This window comes from Mytilus trossulus, chromosome 14, assembly GCF_036588685.1.
Source record: "Mytilus trossulus isolate FHL-02 chromosome 14, PNRI_Mtr1.1.1.hap1, whole genome shotgun sequence".
NCBI classification, from domain to species: domain Eukaryota; kingdom Metazoa; phylum Mollusca; class Bivalvia; order Mytilida; family Mytilidae; genus Mytilus; species Mytilus trossulus.
The window spans coordinates 23,131,907-23,154,238 of NC_086386.1; the positions used below are offsets into that span (position 1 = coordinate 23,131,907).

The following is a 22,332-nucleotide window of genomic DNA, read 5'->3' on the forward strand; positions in this document are numbered from 1 at the left end:
ATAGAAAAGTAATCATAAATATGTAATCCTTAGAAACAACCTATTTTAGGAAAAAAGTAAAATAATGAATTGGATTCATAGAGCATATATTGAAATCACAAACACACACACACACCCAATACAAGAAACCTCTTTTATGTTATAATCAAATGTGTCTCAACAAAAGTATACAAAAGTTAATCTCTGGTATCCCAATTACACTAGCTAGACTATTTATAGTTTCTAAACATTTTTAATGAAAAAAAAATGTTTGTAATGGCACCAACAAAAACTCCAATTCTTCTAATATTATGATGAGAAATTAAACCTGCGGATGTTTTCTATATTTGTATCTAAATTTATCACCTAATGTGCTTTAGGTCAAATTCAGGCAAGGCAGGGTTTCACTTTGGTCTGTGAAAATTTAATGATGGTATATAAATTAAACTAAACTTTTTTAAAGGTAGATAAATAAAATCATTTAAGGATAGATTGTTTGTTATTGGCTTACTGTCCGGTAGCATGATTTAAGGAACATAATAAAAAAAGAGTGCAAAAATGAAAACAAATGGGGAAACAATGGTAGTACTTTTTGAGATCTACATGTATACATATATATTCTTCTTAAAATCGATATTTCTTATACAATGTAAAATATAATGAAATTTGTTACAAGGTGTAAGAAAAATTGATACCATTTGTCCCCAAACTACAGGTTCTCATTTTGAATTTTTAGAAAACTTGACTATTGATTTTGCTCTTCAAAATAAAAGTCTCATCACAGATTGAAAAAAGTTCCTAAAGGACGTGTATATGTTTATAAAAATAACCAGAAATTTTCCTTAGGTCTCAAGAAGAATCTAGTAATACATAATAAGAAAGTTCACAGTAAGCAATGCTCAGACATGCTATCTGATAAGTTAAGCCTTTTTCCACTGATTTTTATAGTTTGTTCTTATGTTGTACTGTTATACCACTGTCCCAGGTTAGGGGGAGGGTTGGGATCCCGCTTACATGTTTAACCCTGCCACATTATTTATGTATGTACCTGTGTCAAGTCAGGAGCCTGTAATTCAGTGGTTGTCGTTTGTTTATGTGTTACATATTTGTTTTTCGTTCATTTTTTTACATAAATAAGGCCGTTAGTTTTCTCGTTTGAATTGTTTTACATTGTCTTATCGGGGCCTTTTATAGCTGACTATGCGGTATGGGCTTTGCTCATTGTTGAAGGCCGTACAATGACCTATAGTTGTTAATGTTTGTGTCATTTTGGTCTTTTATGGATAGTTGTCTCATTGGCAATCATACCACATCTTCTTTTTTATATGCATGTACTATTCCTATAATGAACATCCCTGTTTTTCAATTACCTATTGCATTGGTTATCTGAATTCTTTTGTTGTAAAACCTCTCAAATTACAAGTAATAAATAACTCTATCAATTAATTTACAAGTAACAAAGAAAAACACAATAAATAAATAATAAACAAATAGATAGCTGACACAGTCAACATAATCTCCCTATTTACAGCTTATTTCCTAATGCATGTAGATAAAACTTTGGTTGCCTTGCTTGCTTTGTTTGTATAACTGTTTATTCAAGCTTTGTGAATAAGATTGACATCTTTAAACAATTTATATAGGCATAGTTGTACCTGTATATATATCATATCTGAATTTAATTGGGTGCTTTTCTAGTGATTATACAATATACAAACAAAGCAGGCAAGCTAACCAAAGTTTTGTTCTACATGCATTAGGAAATTAGCTGTAAAACAACACATTTATGGATAGTTCCTGACACAGGAAGATATACAGATGGACGGTCATACAAAGCATATTTCATGGTACAAAAATGTACTTAAATCTTTTTCCTACATTGTACATACAAACAATAAAATCTGAATGACCACAAGATTTATATAAAATAATCCTATACAATCTTAACTCTTTTTTAATTTATATATCTCTTTGTTTTATAAATATTCATTTATGATTTATTTCATCAAGTTGAGAAAGACCAATACTCATGATAACATATACATGATATATTCTATATTCTTTTTTAATATTATAAGTCTATATAGCTACTTATTTTAACTGCAGGAACCATTTGATATACATGTACATGTATGTAACTCTTTTTTGTTTAACAAATGCCCAATGACTTTTATTGATTTCAGTTGATATGAGAAACGTATAAAATGCAGCATCAGTTACTACCAGCATGATTAGAATGATTAGTAGGGTTTACAAATATATAGTTCTGGGAAAGTTATAGTCGAATGACACATGGAGTATAAGAGGAAACAAGATTTGAATTTACCATCATGTTAAGTTATTTCCAGTAAAGGGACTGCACAAAAAAATTTATTTCCAAGGTAGACCACTCTTACAGTTTAATGAGAATGGTACAATTCCTTAATTTATGGTTTCATTCCTTTTAATTGCAAGAGTTGTCTAACTTGGAAGTGAATATTTCTGTAGAGTCCCATTACCTGAAATGACTGTATAGTCTATACAAAAGGTAACTTCAAATCTAGTTTCCTCTTTTTTTGGTGTAGAATAAAAAGAAAAAATAGGACCATGAATAAATTTTGGAAAAAACATTAATGTGAGGATTTGCTTGTGAGAACTTTTATAAATCCTATGAACAACTGAAGATCAAATGGAGATGTTAATCTTGTAAAGTAATTTTTACTATTTTTAATAAAAAATATATATACATCTTTTTGCACTATTTGAAATTTAAAGGATATTTTCACTAATCACATCTTTTAAGACTATAAATAATGATGATAATGATATAAGAAAACAATAACTACACTGTTTAACATTTCTGATTTAGTTATAAAGCAGACAAAGAGCAAGAAGAGATTAAAATCTAATTATTTTTAGTACAACTATATGATAATCAATAAAATAAATAATAAGTTACAAATTGACAACAATACACATGTATAAAGCAAAAATTTATCTGCAGATATCTTTCATGCAAAAATAAAATTTAGAACAAACTAATTGTGGAAATTCAGAAAAAATTAAAACTGTAATAGTTTCAAGCAATATCAGAAGTACTGTAAAGCAAATTGCTGGAAATAATTAGGTTCATACATTCTGAAAATTCAGAAATAATTCACATTCTATTTCTGAAATTACTTAACATCAACACATTGAAGTATTAAAAACTTCCTTTTACATGTAGGAAAACTATATTTAAACATTCTTATTTCAAGCACACACAATTACAGAAATTCTGAAATGTCAGCACACAGTAGTAATTTCAGTTTTAACAAAAATATGTTTAAAAATACATACTAAAAGCACAAAATATTACCATGATTACTGAAATTCATAAACATCAACACATTGTAGTAACTTCATTTTTAACACCATGGGTCTTCCATAGATGTCTACATCTACTGTCAGAGCGAGTAAACACTTTCAAACATATATGGCATCTGTATTGTCCTTCACCTCCCCCTCCACAAATTGTCTTTTCATGTCGTGACCTCGTACATTTCAGAGTGAATCCCTTCCCACAATGCTTGCAAAAATATTTCTTCTCCTTGTCTGTATTAAGAGCTATAGTATAGGTTGAAAATGGCGATTTTTTTTCTGAGGCAGTTGACGTTGTTTGGAGATCAATCATACTTTGTCTATCTCTAAAGGATGATTCGTGGACACTCAGTTGATCTTTTTTACACTTGTTCATTAAAAGATTGTCTACACTTTTTGTACCTTTAGTCTGAAGAGCTCTAGTCTCTAACAAGCTTCTAGTAAATGGAGGGAAACAGCTTACATTGTCAAGATTTGAAAAGCTTGATGAATCTCTGAACTGTGAATCATTCCCACGGTAACTATAAGAATCTAAATGTTTGTCTTCAGGACTTGAACCGCAGAAGCCAGATGTTTTTGATAAATCAATCTGTCCGACCGAGGGTCTAACTTGATATCCATCAGTATCAGGAAAATGGATATCTTTGTTATTAGAGTTTCTGTTTGGGCTTTCATGTGCTGAATTATCAGTGAGATGACCTTCGATTGTAATAAGAGATTCTCTACCTTTGTTGTATGATGATTCATTTTCATCATGTGATGGCAAATGAATCCATTTTCGAGATGGTAGTCTATCACTGCCAAGTTCTGCCTGTTTATTATTTTTGCCCAAGCAAATGTCATTTTGTTTTGAATCGTCAATGCCTTCATCATCAAAATTTTCAACCTTGACAATGACATATCCGTCTTTTACAGATTCACAAAAGTTAGTTTTCTTTCCATTTGGAGACTGGCCTTTCCCTATATTATCATTTTTAGTATGATGTGGACTGGAAATGGAGGATTCTTGCTCTTTCAACACATTCATTTCCTCATCTGAAGAGTCTGACACAACATCTGGTTCTTCAATAGTGTTTCTTTTGCGTTGAACTACTTTAAACATTTTCCTTTTTGACTTAGAACTGTGTACGTCCCCTTCAAATTGTTTATTATTCAGTGATGAGACAGATTCCATCTTTGGAAAGACTGAATTTCCAGGGCTTAAAGACAATGAATTTTCATCTCTAACCTCTAAGTATGAGCTTTGCATACTATCTCTATCTTCCACAACTTCATCAGACTCATTATTGTGTACAACATACATATGTTGACCATTATTACAATTATTAGGTGACCTGTGAACTTTTGTCACTGGTGCGTCATTACATGAAAGACCTGTACGAAAATCATTCAGCTGAATTTTCTCATGAATCTTTACCACATGCTGGTCAGGACTATCTGGAAATGATATGCAAATAATTCCATCTACTTCAAGGTTTGGGGCACATGAAGCATAATTCTTTTGGCACAGATTTAAAACAGCTTTCTGAAGTAATGTTCTTACATGCTTTTGTCTTGAAATCCTTTCATAATATGCCTGGTCCATTTTGTGTCTGAAATACAAAATAACAAAATGTAACATAGAAATTCAATCATAGAGTTGTTTCATTGGTAATAATACCACATCTTATTTTAATATAATAGTTATAATAGCAGAACTAATTGTAAAGCAAAATATTTTCCTATGTTCCAGAGGAAATATCTCATGACCATAACATCCAGAGGACAAATTTCCATTGTGAAATTTTGTCTGTATGTACATGTAGGCAATATTTCACAGATGAATACTATACAATTTTGGGAAGTAATTATGTTTTTAGTGTATTGAAACAATATTTCACAGATAGATATTCATGGATATTGGTTGAGGTACAAAAAAATGTAAACAAAAGTAAGAGAACAGAAGGAAAAATTCAAGAATTTTCCATATTTGTGTAAAGGGGCATAACTCTAGAACAGTAAAAGTGACCCCACCAAAATCTGTGTTTTGTGGTACTGACCAGTGTGTTCAAGTTTCATCACATTTGATTGATGCAAAACTAAAGTTGGAAAACTGACAGGAAAAAATTAGCATTTTTTTCAATTTGTAAAAGGACATAACTCTCAGTAAAAGTGACACCACCAAAATTCAAACTTGATTTAGATTTTGTGGTTATAAGCATTGCGTATAAAATTTATAACAAAGCAATTTTTCCTTTTGTAAAGGGCCATAACTCTAGAATGGTAAAGTGATGCCACCAAAATTTAAACTTGATCTGTGTTTTGTGGCATTAAGCATTCAGTATAAGTTTCATTCCATTTGGTTGAGGCTAACTAAAGTTAAAGAAAAGAAACCAATTTTGGGACATACAGAAGGACATAAATGTAGACACACAACGGTAAAACTTATTGTCCTTTCTAATAAGGCAGAGACATATATAAATAAACGTATTTACACTTTTGGTATTTAGCTGTATTTTGCCTCCAAATGACCTATCATATCACCTCCAAATTACCTTATGACGTCAAGCAACAATCACTTTTTAGTTGCGACGTCAAATATTTTGAATTATGATGTCACAGTTTACAAGAACCTGTGTGATGTTATGAAATGGCGGACAAATTTGCATACAAGTGTAAATTTGTCTATTGACATGACTGTAAATATATTTTGTTGGTCACTTTTAGTGTACTTATTTCGAAGACTGAATTAGAATGAAATGACAAAAAGAAACATATATAAAATTTGCAAAATGATAATGTCACCCAACAAAAAATTAAAACAGCATTTGAAGACATTGTAAATCTGAACAAATGTGACTCCTCATACATGTCATAGATAAATTGCATTGTTACTATACACATACAGATGGGGTATTATAATTTGTGAATGAGACAGCCGTCAACATGATCAAAAGACCACTATGTACAATACACCTTATCGCTATTTGTCCACCATTACTGTATTTCACATAGATTCCTGTCAAATTTGATGTCATAAAACAAAATATCTGACGCTACAATGGAAAAGTGATTGTTGTATGTGTCAAAAGTTGCTTTCGTGTTGATCCGTCCCCGTGTCGATCCTGCCCTAGTCGATCCGTCCCATGTCGACCCCCCCCCTCCCCCCCAAAAAAAAAATATATTTAGACATGTTAGAAGGGAAAGGAATAAAAAAAAGATATATATTAATTTAAATTCATAAATGTTTATGATTTTTATTATAATGTAAAAGGTGTACAAGATTATTGGGTATAATTGTATTAAAACGTATATAAAAAGAATTCAGACATCAACATTAACCAGCAGTAATTAGCATTTTCTTTCAATTGACTGTGATCCTAACAAGTCTTTCGTCTTGTGTAATAACAAATACATGTAGTTACATACACAATGGTAACAGCTGATCCCCAAGCTGATACATACAAACTCAATATTGACTATATTCGATATTACAAAAAAAAAGTGTTATATAGAAGCCGCTGATGTAACCTGAAATAAAAATACAATTAAATCGATTTTGGATTTACAAAACTTGCAGCAATGTTGACCCCCACCCCCAAACTATTTGATTTAAGTTTTTTATCCTACATCGATCTTTTGATGTTGTCCCTTAAATTATATACACCAAACAGAAGATCGAATTATAAAGACCTTGTTGATTATGTAACTTTAATTAATCAGGTTTGATTGAATTAAGTGATTACGAGTGGCATTACCTTAGTTTAAAATCATCAGACAATTGATGAATAAACAAACCAATTACCGACTAATAATTTCGTTTATACAGTATATACTGTTCAAATTTGTCACAAATTTCTCCATTATAGTGAATATAGTTTATTCATATTTTATTTTGGGGCTGGATCGACGTGGGCCAGATCAACTTGGGCCGGATCGACTTTAGGCCGGATTGACTTGGGGCCGGACCGGTTTGGGGCCAGAACGACCGGATACCTTAAAAGTTCAAGCAACTGGGATAATTCAGCGATAAGATGTATGATGTACATTGTACAGTTGTATCATATGTGCATATAATGTTATTCTTGACATGATATTGTTTCTGATAATTCTGATCTATATAAAATGTGTATTTTGGCTAAAGAAGCAGAGAGACGGAGAACAGTAGACTGAGTATAGTTTATGAAATTATGTCAAAAAAGTGAAAATAATCAAAATACAACATTCAGCAGAGTTTCATCTTGAGGGCGATAATCCCGATTGTTGGTCATACCTTTATAAACAGATATGATTTCTTAATTCATAATTTCTGAGTTAGTCTTAAAGAACCATAAAAGGCAATAGCTCTGTGGGCTACTTTCTTCTTTGGAAATCAGGAAGTTATTGACGATGATGGCGACATCTTTCGACATTTTTTTCAAAGAAAACCAAAATCGGAAAAGACCAGAAAATATTTCGGAATTGATTTATTCGTAACAGGAGTTTTCTAAAGTTTTAAATCTCGGTCATTTTGTCTCGGGTTCCAAATTTTTTTTCATACGTTGTCTCACATTTAACTGCTTCAAGGATTTGTATAGTCAACTATACAAATCCTTAACTGCTTCCAGGCAAATTCTGAGGTACAGGGTCAAATTAAAGGCAGTGGCTATTTGACCGGCACCGGCTAAATAGCAAATTTGCTATTTGACCGGCACCGGCAAAATAGCAAATTTGCTATTTAGCCGGCACTGAATAAAACTGTTCATTGTGATTAGTAGTCTAAGAGAATAAAAAAAACTTGATAATAATTTAAAATCATTTTATCACATATTGAGCATTAAAAATACAGTAACGTTACAATCAAAAATAAAATATTGAAGATGTTTATAAATAAATGATTTATAATTTTATAATATTAATTAAAAGCATGAAAACACATTTGTATATATACATTATTAAATATATTTTTTTCTAAAATATTTATAAAAAAGTTGATGTCCAAATCTGTGTAAAATCTATGGTTTAGATATCCAGCCATGGATTAAATAAACTCATCATAGATATTTAAAAATAGTGGTATGTAAAACTACGTACATCACAAAAAAAGACAATATTAAAAGATGTTTACTACAAATGTCAAAAGGACACATGATTTAACGTTTGCAATTGTTAAAAAACAATTGTTTGCCCTTGGAAGTTGTTTTAATGTAGCACAAGATATATAAATGTTACAACTCCAAACTGGAACTACACATAATTTGACATTAATACACTGGCTTCTTTGAATCTGCATCATGTGCATGTGCATATGTTGCATATATGTAGATAGGGTTCTTTTTCTTTCCTTTATCATGTTTATATACGCTCTTAATAGCTTCCCATATGTATCTTTAAATCAGATTACTGTGTATATATGTCTCTGTTGGAATCTTATGTTCCTTTACAAGTGTTTCAGTTAGCTAATTTTAACATAAACAAGGAGTTGTATAGTGTATTCACTATGCAAATCGTTCATAAATTTGAACCAAACTGACTTCTATAAGCGAATTATTATTTCACTTTCATTATGATTGAACAAACGTCAATTTTTCATGTTTTAATATATAAAAAAAAAAATCTATACCTTTAAGATCGTTGTTGGGCTCATATGGAAGGATCCTATCCTTTTTAGCCCACCATATTTTGGTACACTTTCAAAACTGTTACAATCATCAATCCTGCACGATTAAGTGCAAAATTTCACACAATTAAAAAGTTATACAGTATGGAAAACTGTTTGTGTCCTCATCAATTTTTTAACTGATACATGAGTCATTGACTGACTCCCAATGACGGTCTATAATGATTTTAAAGGCTTCCACAGTTTTTGATGAAATAGACAATAGACAATATTTTATTAGCACAAACACATTTACATTACATGTTTATGGCATACAAAACTAAGACAATAAACTGACAATAGTTAAATTGATTATAATTATATAAGAGTGACAGTGGTATAGAAAAAGACTACAAATATCAACAGCTATCACATTATTAATGTTCATGAACAATTAAAAAAAGAACACAACAAAAATTAGGTTGCATATTAAAAGAAATACAAGTTATACCTCGAGTTATACAGATGTTCTCAATAAAAAAACAATCATTAATATACTTTATGGTGATTTTTATAATGACTGGTAGACTGCTATTTAAAAGTGCAGTCAAATGCTTCAACTGGACGGTTATTCTAATCATTAACAATACGTTGTGATAAATGTCTTAATCGAAAAGAGAATCAAAAGAAGTGTTACATCTAGGTTTTACTCTTTTCCAATTATGCCCACGGGTTTTTGTACTGATGACAGTAAAACATATTTCATAAGACATATCTTCAATTCCTTTTAATATTTTAAAAGCTTGTATAATACTATATATATCTTAATTGTATAGCTTCTACTCTGAGACCACTATATGCGTTATAGTAGTCTCAGTTCTACTTGTATGGCAAGCCAAAGTGGACAAAAAGAGCTATTTTCTAATATTATAGAATCATTTTCTAATATTAGAATATCATTTTCTAATATTAGAAAATCATTTTCTAATATTAAAAAATCATTTTCTAATATTAAAAAATCATTTTCTAATATTAAAAAAGAAAAAGTCTATTTATTAATATTAGAAAATGATTTTCTAATATTAGAAAATGATTTCTTAATATTAGAAAATGCTTTTTTAATATTAAAAAATCATTTCTTAATATTAGAAAATCCTTTTTTAATATTAGAAAATCATTTTCTAATATTAGCTAATATTAGAAAATCCTTTTCTAATATTAGAAAATCCTTTTCTAATATTAGAAAATCATTTTCTAATATTAGAAAATCCTTTTTTAATATTAGAAATTCATTTTCTAATATTAGAAAATCAAAAGTAATTTCTTATATTATAAATTCATTTTCTTATATTAATAAATGATTTATTAATACTAGAAATTCATTTTTTAATATTAGAAATTCATTTTTTAATATTAGAAATTCATTTTTTAATATTAGAAAATCATTTTCTAATATTAGAAAATCATTTTTTAATATTAGAAATTCATTTTCTAATATTAGAAAATCAAAAGTAATTTCTTATATTAGAAATTCATTTTCTGATATTAATAAATCATTTTCTAATATTAAAAAATCATTTTCTAATATTAGAAAATCATTTTCTAATATTAGAAAATCATTTTTTAATATTAGAAAATCATTTTCTAATATCAAAAAATAAGGTACTTTTTAATATTAGAAAATGATTTTCTAATATTAAAAAATGGTTTTCTAATATTAAAAAAGGATTTTCTAATATTAAAAAAGGATTTTCTAATATTAAGAAATGATTTTTTAATATTAAAAAATCATTTTCTTATATTAAAAAGTACCTTATTTTTTAATATTAGAAAATGATTTTCTAATATTAGAAAATGATTTTCTAATATTAAAAAAATGATTTTCTAATGTTAGAAAATGATTTTCTAATATTTGAAAATGATTTTTTAATATTAGAAAATCATTTCTTAATATTAGAAAATGATTTTTTAATATTAGAAAATAGCTCTTTTTGTCCACTTTGGCTTGCCATATACTTAAATAATATAATCTTTTTATTAAATAATAATTCATACACAATCCTAAAATTAACTTCCTCTTTCATCTCAGACAGTTTGAACCTGCGTAAAGCAGAACAAACTCTATAAAATTGCTAATAATCATTGTTCATAATATTACATATTAATATTGTCGTTATTTTCAATACTTATTTTGTTTGACCAACTATGTAATTGATATATCTTTTTTTAATCATTTACTGTTGATGATATTGATATCGTTCGATGATATTGTTCGAAATATGCCTATTGATATTCTATGCATTATTACTATTTGTATATCAGTTGTATGGGCCATTGCCAATTATTGTAATTGTGTTTGTGCCAATAAAATATTTGTATTTGTACTTGAAGTTTTTAAAAGACTAAACACAGGCACTTGCTTCAGTCAATTGGTGTAAACTACCCAAACTTTTACGAAAAAATTTGTACAAGTGTGCAGCATTTAGCCAGGATATTGCAAGACTAGAGTTGCAAAAGGGGGGTTGGAGTATATTTGATCATATTTGAACTCACGAACTCGAGTCACAATTCGAACAGAACATTGACTTTAACAGTGCTTATTTGTTTTCAAGGGGGTTTAACCCCCCGAATCCCCCTGGCTACGGGTATGAGTGTGGATACTAGAAAACCCCATTGACAGAACAAGGAAAAAGTTCTTGGACTAAAATATCAGTACCCGGATTTTCTGCACTATTCCGTCGATCGTTTTATCGTTTGCACCCACCGGAAGTTGCATGTGAAGGAAAAATCTCTCAAAATGTTCAAAAAGTTGGTATTTTCCAGATTCTTTTTAATTACTGATTAACAGATATATGTATACACACTAATACGATATCTTGAATAAATAAGAAATTACCTTTTTTTTAAAAAATAAGAAATGTAACGTCACAAAACTCAATAGTCAAAATAAAATATCATCAGCTGCTGGTGGAGTATAATTTTACCATTTTTATTCTACCTGGATTCTACCTGGATTATTGCGGCGATCATTAAGTTGAAAACTTCTTTTGCCGCCTCATAATTTACTTGATATTAAATTACTTAATTTTAACTGTGAGCTGTGCGCATAAATAGAACGAATAATTTTTCTGTACTTCTATACATGTTGTACGATGGTTTCCACAATATTTTAAATACTTGTCGCATACATTTATAAACTGCTGCATTTATATTAAAATGTTATGTAGGATTTAACTTCTTCCCATTCCAATGTTCATCATTAATATGATTTTTTTAAATATTGACAGATTCTGCACAAACTTTTACTGTTGAAAGCTATATAATATTACGACTATTCCATTATGTAGGATTAAACTTCTTCCTATTCCAATGTTCATCATTAATATGATTTTTAAAAATATTGACAGATTCTGCACAAACTGTTACGGTTGAAAGACTATTCCATTGATCAATGATCCTTTGAGAAAATGAATGGAGACGCTGAGTTGAATTACACCTCTTTTTACTTAGTTTCCAAGGATGTCCTCTAGTAGAATTTGTAGATAACTCAAACATATTTTGCCATTTAATATCATCTATCCCATGTAAAGCTTTATAAACTTGTATCATATCATAACGATCTCTTCTGTATTCAAGTGTTGGAAGGCCCAAGGCTCTCAATCTTTCAACATAACTTAACATTTTTATACTAGGCACTAATTTGGTAGCTCGACGCTGGATCTTTTCAATTCTCCTTATATCTTTCTTCAAATATGGTGACCACACTGTAGTGGAGTATTCCAACAAAGGACGTATAATTGACTTGTATAAAATAATAAACATATCTTTTTCCAAATAGTCGAAGGAAATACGGATTAATGCCAAGACTCTCTGGGCTTTATTCACACAGTTAGTAATATGTTTATCAAACTTTAGGTTAGGCTCAAAAGTTATTCCTAAGTCCTTTTCTTCAGTAACAGGATTAACCTGGACATAATCATCCTCATTATCTAACATTGTGTATCTAGACAAGTTATTATTTTGACCAAAATGCATAACTTTACATTTACTTGCATTAAACGATAATTTCCATTTTCTGGACCAATCACATAGTCTATCTAAATCGGCTTGCAAGTCCTGGTGTTGTTGCTCATTATCTACAGATGAATAAATTTTTGTGTCGTCTGCAAAAACCTTAATCAACCCAGCAACTGCATCCGGCATATCATTAATAAACGCCAAAAATAGTATGGGCCCCAGTACGCTACCCTGGGGTACGCCACTTATCACTTCAGCTCTAGTAGAGTATGTATTATTAAGTCTAACTCGCTGGGATCTATTTGTTAAAAAACATTTTATCCAATCCAAAACTTTTCCTTGAATTCCTAGATTGTAAAGTTTGCCAATAAGACGCTCATGAGGCACAGTGTCAAAAGCACGACTAAAATCTAAATAAATTGCATCCACTGAACAAAAATTATCCAATAACGATGACCAATGGTCAAGTACTTCGAGTAGTTGTTTAATACTATGGTGGTTGAGATATTTTTGTGACGGGTCAGTTGATACAAGCATAGAGAAGAAGTTGTAATTTACATGCTTGCTTATCAATGCTTTAATTTGAATTATAGGATCACTCAGAGCTCCAGATAAGCTGCATATTTGCGTGATCACGCAATAAAAATAATTGAAAACCCAATGCAACAGACAACAGATGCATTTCAGTCAAAAACTCTGGTTTCAGGTTTCAGTGAACGTCATTTGTGCGTTTAGGGCCGTCATCACTTCCATTTCAATGTTGAGCGAGTGGTTGGAAAACTATAATTGTATATTGTTCGAATTTTCAGCAAATTGAATTCTCAAAATTGACAATCAGCATTGCTGTCATTAGAGAATTGTCATTAAGTACCTACAGAACAACAACCATCATTTCTAGTTTAACCTGCACAATGGCGATCACTAAGAGGCTTGATGAACGTTAATAGTGCAGGGATACAGGCGACCCCCTCTATCTGGTAAATGACGTCATAAAGGCGCGTATAATTGACGATTTTTTTTCCGGTGACGGATGAACTCGAAAGTGGTCTATTGTCCATTGCAGAGTTCTAAAACCCAATTTATGCAAAGGAAAACCAAATAATTTGTCAAAACCATGAGTTCTTCACGCTTTTAGTCGCTATCACATGGGTTATTTACCCTTATCTATTACATAGTAGTAGCATAGATCTATTTTTGTAATATTAAAAATTGGAAATGTCCTTTCGTTCTAAAAATAGATTGTTGAAAGGGTCCTTGTTGAAATGTTCCGTTGCTAAAAGGTTCATGTGTTGAAGAAAACATTTTAATCTTCTCTGTCTTTATCAAATTAGCGTAGCACAAGCCATGTTGTCCTAATTCTTTCCATACTTCTCGGGACTTAACAGAACACTTAGCAATGAATTAAAACAAAGTAAATTTCCGGTAAAAACATTGAATAGAAGCATGTTTTTAGCTTCCTTTTGAGAGGAATATGATGATAACAAGACTCAGCTAGTGTTGTCAGGAAGCGTCCCTTGAACGCACAGGGTGGTGCAATGGCGAGTCCAGACGTGTTTGCGTGACTTAACAATAACAGGGTTAGAACTCGTCAAAACTAATCAGTTGAACATAAAAGGCCAAATCACTTAATATATGAAGTTCTAATAAGACTTGTCCCTTGTAAGGGACAAGTAAATCCAGATTTATGTAAATAAAATTAGACAAAAACATTGTTTATTTTTAGTTCTGACAAGAGCAGGGTTTCCGCTGGCGGTCGCAATTTTCGCAATTTGCGAAAAAATAATAATTGTGGCGATAAAAATTCGTCATTTGCGAAAGAATTTGGCGAAAGAAATATATAGAAAGATTTATTTTCCTTCATCTTGTTTATTTACTTTTTTCGAGTTTCTCGGACCTTACCCGATTAGACAATACTCAGAATTCACCTTGACCTCATTAAAATTTGGACAGAAAATCAATTATCAGCTGATTGCATTTTATAGCTATCGACAACAAAGGACTAATTAATAAAGGTGTTGATTTAGTTGTTTGACAAAATGATATGGCTAAATGGCTTCCGCTAAATGTCACATAAAAATACCACTTTGCGACGCACGTGTTTGAAGAACTCTTTTGACGTCTCCTCTCCTTGTAAACATAGTTTAGAAAAGAAAGCTGTTGTTGTGACGAAAAATGTTCAAAAGCAAGAAAAATCTCTGATTTAAAACTTTAATTATCCTTTGACTTTAATATAGGTAATTGATCAGAGAGACTTCTTTAAAGTCGTTTGAGTGACACGCGTGTTTCAAGCGTAATTTTACGTCTCAACTTTTTCATTTACGATGGTCAAGAAAAGAAAACTGTCGTTATAAAGAAATCTATCCAAAAGGTTGGGAACAACCTCTTAAATGAGAGTAGCCCTTCAATGTTATGACTACAAATGAAATGAGGGATCAAAGCTTTCTTTTGTTGTAAAAAACACTTCTTTAGTACATAAGGGCACACCAGTATTTTTCTTTAAGAGAAACTTTTCCTATGAACTATACTGGTATTATATACATGTAATCAAAACATGGCCATTAATTTTTATATATTCCAGGACTTATATCTTCTTTATTATTAAAAGTATAGTGGCCCCCTCATTTAGAAAAACTGTTTAAAATACAATGAATATTTTTCCCTTTTATTTAATGTTTAGTTTTTATTCAATAGATGTAGACTCTGAAATAAGTTTTAGAGAATAATCATAGACACAATATATGGAAGTGTTTAACGACCTTGACTGGCTTTTCAGATAGACACAATGGTGCAAAATCACCTTATTTAAGGGAAAAGGGGGGTGGGTGTAGAAATAAAAGGTGGGGGTGGGAGGTAGAAAAAAAACGAAAATTTTAAACGAAAAATATAGTTATGTTACTTGGCGAAAAAAATAATAAAGTGGCGAAAAATAAATTGTTTTGGCGAAAGAGGTGGCGAAAAAAATAATTGACCCAGGGGAAACCCTGGACAAGAGTATATATAGTATATATTTCATTTTATATAGTTGATGAGTGAACACAAACATTCAATATTGTGTAAATGAAAAAACCCAATACATTAAGAAGCTTGGTGGTGAAAACCCCAATTTGATATTTGCTTGAGGTGTGACTTGGAATTAATAATGCAATTGAAAAACTATTTCACTCAATTAAATAAAAAATGGAGGGGTAAAAACCCAAATTTGTGAATTCTTATCTGGAGCTCTGAATTCACTTGTATTTCAAGAGCTTTTCTCAACTTTATATTCCACAAGGCTGTTAGCTATATAGCTATTAATGTTAAAGTGTAATGAATTTGTAGGTAGGCTAGTCCATAAAAAATGAGTAATCCTGTACATGCTGTAAGACTTGTTTTATTGATGTGGCAACTTTTATCACAGAACTTGTACACATTTTTGTTTAGAGGCCAGATGAAGCACGCCTCTTGGTGCAGGATTTTCTTGCTGTGTTGAAGGCCCATTGTCGGCCATTGGTGTCCTTTGGCAGTTTTCTCTTCTTTGGTCGGATTGTTGTCTCTTTGACACATGCCCCATTTCCATCCTCAATTTTATTTAGGCAGCAACCATTTGATTTTCCAGGGGGAGGAGGTGATTTTTTTCTGGACAAATATTCACTCTTAGTCTATGGTATAAATTTTTAAAATTTTAATAACTTTCTTTAACTATCCTGGAACTATTCTGGATTTCTACCAAACTTGGACAGAAGCTTGTATATGTTCATAAGATTGTAACCAGAAGTAAATTTTGTAAAAATAAAATTCCATTTTTTCTGTATTTTACTTATAAATGGACTTAGTTTTTCTGCCAGGAACAATTACATTCACTCTGTGGTTAAAGAATTTAAAATTTTAAGTAAATTATGAAACCTATACAAGTATGTAGTTTAGATAAAATTATGAAACCTATACAAGTATGTAGTCTAGATATCAATACATTATAATTTGTTTATTTTATAAATTGTATATTTATAGGTTTGATGAGAGAGAAATGGTATCTGGGGTTAACAATCCCAAATCATCAGTACAGAAAGGTATCAGAAATTCAATATTAGAAAACTATCCAGCAATAGAAACATATCTAGATACCATTATACCAAAGAAAGGAGATTTAAAAATTGTCAAATGGTAAGATTTTATATATATATAAAAAAATATTTACACCGTATGTTTGTGGCATAACATCATGGCCACAAGTTAATTTTTATCTGTTAAGTATTAAATTTATATTAAGATCCATTTTGTTACATCTTGTGATCAATTTTATTTGACAATCGCCAATGGCAGTCAGCAGGGTTAAAGAACATCAGTTGTTCGACCTGTTAGTCAAATGCGTTACGTTTAAATATACTTTTTCACTCTTTTGGTCTTTTGGTAAAAATGTTGTTTGTGCTGTTTTTAGACCTTTCTACAACAAAATTTGTTGTACATGCACACGTATAAAAATTGTGATTTTTATCCAACGCAATCATAGGTTTCAATGTAGTTTTCAATTTAGACTTGTATATATGTTATATATATATATATAAGTACGTCTGAGTCAGTGACAACCCTACAACAGATGTATCCATCGGATCGCCATCAATGATGGTGATAAATGGCTGTGTACATAATGTATATACCACTCGTCTAAACATCAACCCAACAATGTTAGATCTGTAAATTTGCTTTTGCAAATTTTTGGTTCTTCCCTCGCGGGGATTCGATTCAGGGACAGTAACAATCAGTGTTATAAATGTATAAAACATATCAAATTCATTAATGTTATAAGCTGACACATTATATTTGACTTTTTATCAAGGTTTTATTTCAATTAATAGTAGAAACAACCATAAAAATTTCAATTGACCAGTATTTGCCAGTATTGACCACTTGGGGAGTATTGTCCAGGGCGGTAAATACCGGTAAATACCACTGGTAAATACCGGGGGTGGTATTTACCGCCCAACCTTGGATTCGAACCCATGCTACTGTGATATCGTGACACCAAATCGCCTGCACTGCAGCCGTCCCGCTAGACTACACGACCACCTGGGCTCTCAAAAAAAGAGCTTTCGCTGGCCATGTGTTACCTTTCCATGTCAGTTTTAATCTAGCGGCGTACTACAGTACATGATATATAAGGCATGAAGATGTTATTGTTACAGTATATATATCATTGATGGCGATCCGATGGATACATCTGTTGTAGGGTTGTCACTGACTCAGACGTACTTATGAATATAATTATTTTCTGTGACTGTATCTTACATTAATTTGTAGGATTCTTTACTATAGATAATTTATCTGATCTGTAACAATAACATCTTCATGCCTTATATATCATGTACTGTAGTACGCCATGATATATGAAGTATATATGCTTTTGATTAGGAACATATGGCCATCCAACAATGACTTGATTCACTATTCAGTAAGGTATTCATACATTTAGTAACTGTAAATATTTTTTTTAAATTTTGCTTTCAGTCAATAAAATATTTGTTTATTCTTTTGTAGTCATGAACATATAGAAATTTTAGCCAACTCAAAGGGAGAGCCTGTATTCTTCAGACATAGAGATGGTCCATACATGCCTACACTCAGGTTATTACATAAATGTAAGTTATACAGGGAAGAGACCAGATAAGCTAACCAAACATTTTGATAATTATAATTTCTTTGTTAGGTTTCTGTCTTTGATTTATAAGACAGTTACCCAACAACACTAAATTCATCCATAATTTCCCTGGGTGACTCTTTTTCCTTTATCTTAAAGGAAAAAAAGTTACCCAGGCTTTAATCATGTAGATTTGTTTTATCTTAAATTTTACTACAAGTACAAGATGATATTGCATTCTTAAAGTTTGATTCAATACACACATTTTTATACATTTACATGTACTTATTATTATAAATTACAGCCACATGGCCAAATTATGTGCATTTTGTATTGGTGTTTAAATGATGAATGGTAAATATAAGAAATAAATTTTTGTTTGGTTATTTATAGATTATATAATACATCTGTGCTTTTGTAGTATGTAGTACTTGTATACATCAAAACTTTTTTTTATGCCCCACCTACGATAGTAGAGGGGCATTATGTTTTCTGGTCTGTCCGTCCGTCCGTCTGTCTGTCGTACCGTCCGTTCGTCCGTCCGTCTGTCCCGCTTCAGGTTAAAGTATTTGGTCAAGGTAGTTTTTGATGAAGTTGAAGTCCAATCAACTTGAAACTTAGTATACATGTTCTTTTTGATAAGATCATTTTAATTTTAATGTCAAATTAGAGAATTTATTCCAATTTCACGGTCCACTAAACACAGAAAATGATGGTGTGAGTGGGGCATCCGTGTACTGTGGACACATTCTTGTTTAAAACTATATTATCACTAAGCAAGCAGGATATGATTATTGACAGATTTTGGATGATTGATTGATTGTTAGTTGTTTTATGTGGATTATTTATTTTGATATGTACATGTAATAATTTATATAGATATATCTTTATAATAACAATGTTACAAAATTGTTGTTAATTTTTTCTTTTAATTTGATTATATCTAAAGTATGGTTGATAACATTCCCATTAACAATTACACCAAATGCACATCTCTTTATTCTGTAAAATTGTATTTTTATTTTAATCTGTTTTATTTACTGTCAGTTTTGTAAAAACAAACATAACTGCAATACTGTTGTTGAATAATGATTTAAAAAAAAAAAAACATCCATGTATCTTTCTATTTCAGACCCCTTCATATTACCACAGATGCAGGTAGACAAAGGGGCAATACGTTTTGTATTAAGTGGAGCTAATATTATGTGTCCAGGATTGACGTCGCCTGGTGCCAAGATGTCAAATTTAGAAGAGGGACAAGTAGCAACTATTGTGGCAGAAGGCAAAGAACATGCATTAGCTGTTGGGAAATTAGTTATGTCAACACAAGAAATGTAAGATTTTACAATACCTGTACACTTTAATTTTAAATGAAGACAGCTACTGATTGAAAAGACACCTAGTCATGTTGCAGGGAAAATTTTATCTATACCAAGATTGTTGAGGCCTTATTTTCCATTCAGAACAAATATTGTATTATTTTTTGTTCCAGTAGAAATAATATTCCAAAATATTTGTTTCCTTTGAAAAGATTTAGTTTGTATCAAACTTATGGCTTATATGTACATGTATCAAACTTATGGCTTATATGTACATGTATCAAACTTATGGCTTAAATGTTTATGTATCAAACTTATGGCTTAAATGTTATGTATCAAACTTATGGCTTTAATATATGTACATGTATCAAACTTATGGCTTTAATATATGTACATGTATCAAACTTATGGCTTATATGTACATGTATCAAACTTATGGCTTATATGTACATGTAGCAAACTTATGGCTTTAATATATGTACAGGTTTCAAACACATATCAGTTAGGGGAATACTCATGCATGTCTGTTTGAACTTCAGCCTTATCTTTATCCCTCAAAATATTCTGTCTCAAAATTATCTTCTAGCATTTTCTCAGGAACTACTTATCAGAGCTTTATGAAATTTGGTTTCAAGCTTTAATCATGTGAGAATGTTTTACTGTGCAATGTATTTTTATTAGAATTTTTCTCAGAAACTATAATACAAGGATTTCTAAAAAATTTTGTAAGGGTTTATATAAGTCAGCTATACTGTGCTGTGTGGTGCATTTTCAGATTCATCACTCAACAACTTCCTGTTTACCGAACACTTGTATCATTTTACACATGATAGCCAAGTTGAAATTTTTTGTCACATTTTTCTAAGGAACTACAATACAAGGATTTTTGAAATTTGGTTTCAGGGTTTATACAAGTCGGCTTTACCGTGTGATGTGTTTTCAGATTCATCTCTCAACAACTTCCTGTTTACTGAACACTTGCATATTTTACACTTTTAAAATTATCCACTTGCAGGGGTGGTATCATCAGTGAACAGTAGCTCATAGTTTCACTTGTTATATTTACAAAATAAAAAATTAATCATATTTTTCTTAGAACCTTCAAACACAGGCTTTATGTAACCAAGCTTTATGTGTGCATGCTCTACTGTGGAATATATTTTCACATCCACCACTTTCTCAGATATAAGAATTTGTGGTATGAGTGCCAATGCGACAAATCTCCATCCAAGTCACAATGCAGGGGCGGATGCAGGAATTTTCGAAAGGGGGGGTGCTAACCCAGGCCACCCCCGGAACCCCCCCTCTGGATCCACCACTGCAATGTGTAAAATGTAAAACATTATAGATCAAAGAAAGACCTTCAACACAAAGCCTTGTCTCAAACCTGTTTACTAAATACAGTTCTCATGGTCTGAAATCAGATTAATTGAGCAAAAGATCAAAGTTCAAGTTGTATCATATTTTGCAAATTTATCATATATTAATATTCTTCATATTATATTTATATCTATCTTTTTTGTCATTTCAGATTAGACAAGAATAAAGGCATAGGTGTTGAAAATATACATTACTTAAATGATGGATTATGGAACATGAAAAATGTTAAATAAAAGTTTTTGCATTAAGATCTGAACTATCTATTTATAACAAATTGTTGTATCTGTGATAAATTATTTTATAACGATGCACAGGTTAAATTTGTACATAAGGCCAAAGAAAAATATATGTCTGGTTTTAGTGTTCCACACCTACCTTTCCTTTTAGTCTTAATAATAGCATACCCTAATTTATTTTGTATTTTTTCATTAAGCACTGTTTAAAGTCAGAATGTTGCTCCTATAGACTCAATTTAAGAAAAAAAAGTAAAAATCTCTACCTACCTACCCTAACCTTTTTAGATGTTACTGGAACCACACATACTATTTTATTTGGCCTAATTGTTACTGATATCTTGAACTTGAATCATTTTCTTTTCCAATCCTAATCAAAATTTGATTAACTTTGCTAATACAACAAACCAAAAATTACAAATAATACATTGTATCTGGATTTTCTGCCAAAATGAAGTTTAATATTTTTGTTTTATTTTCAACAATTTATTATTTTTCTTTTTTAGATTTGTTTAAGGGCATATCCAACAGTTTATTTCTGACGGTGAGAATTTTTTCCCTTTAAGATATTTTATTCTTTAATTGACAGAGAATCGAATTTTGCCCAAAAAAATATATGTTGTCGATTTCGTTTTTGCAAAAAATGCTGGTGAAAATTGAACATTTTTGGAATTTTGGAGTAAAAAACGTTTTTTATTTAAAAAATTTAAATATGATTTTTTAATCAAAATATACTTATATAATTGGGCTCAAATTGAAGCAAAATAATTCAAAATGGTTAGAAAAATCTAACTTGACCATTTAGAGAATTAATTCTTTCTCAAATAAAGCCAAAAACGTCATGGTTACCCCCAAAAACGGTAAGAAATGAACATTTGAAATGCACATTTTAGATTT

At 30.6% G+C, this 22,332-nt stretch overlaps 2 protein-coding genes across 2 annotated transcripts; one reads left to right on the plus strand and one right to left on the minus strand.

Annotated features, from left to right (window-relative positions):
• Nucleotides 1-2,961: 2,961 nt before the first annotated feature.
• Nucleotides 2,962-7,699, minus strand: LOC134696020 (uncharacterized). Its single transcript, XM_063557564.1, has 2 exons — nucleotides 7,571-7,699; nucleotides 2,962-4,910 (listed from the first exon to the last, which is right to left on the minus strand). The coding sequence occupies exon 2, from the start codon at nucleotides 4,901-4,903 to the stop codon at nucleotides 3,341-3,343; it is 1,563 nt and encodes a 520-aa protein (XP_063413634.1). The 5' UTR covers nucleotides 4,904-4,910; nucleotides 7,571-7,699; the 3' UTR covers nucleotides 2,962-3,340.
• A 3,925-nt stretch (nucleotides 7,700-11,624) lies between these two features.
• On the plus strand, nucleotides 11,625-21,440 carry LOC134696021 (malignant T-cell-amplified sequence 1 homolog). The gene is made up of 5 exons (XM_063557565.1): nucleotides 11,625-11,683; nucleotides 16,880-17,032; nucleotides 18,404-18,504; nucleotides 19,636-19,837; nucleotides 21,354-21,440. The coding sequence occupies exons 1-5, from the start codon at nucleotides 11,673-11,675 to the stop codon at nucleotides 21,433-21,435; spliced, it is 549 nt and encodes a 182-aa protein (XP_063413635.1). The 5' UTR covers nucleotides 11,625-11,672; the 3' UTR covers nucleotides 21,436-21,440.
• Nucleotides 21,441-22,332: the final 892 nt, after the last annotated feature.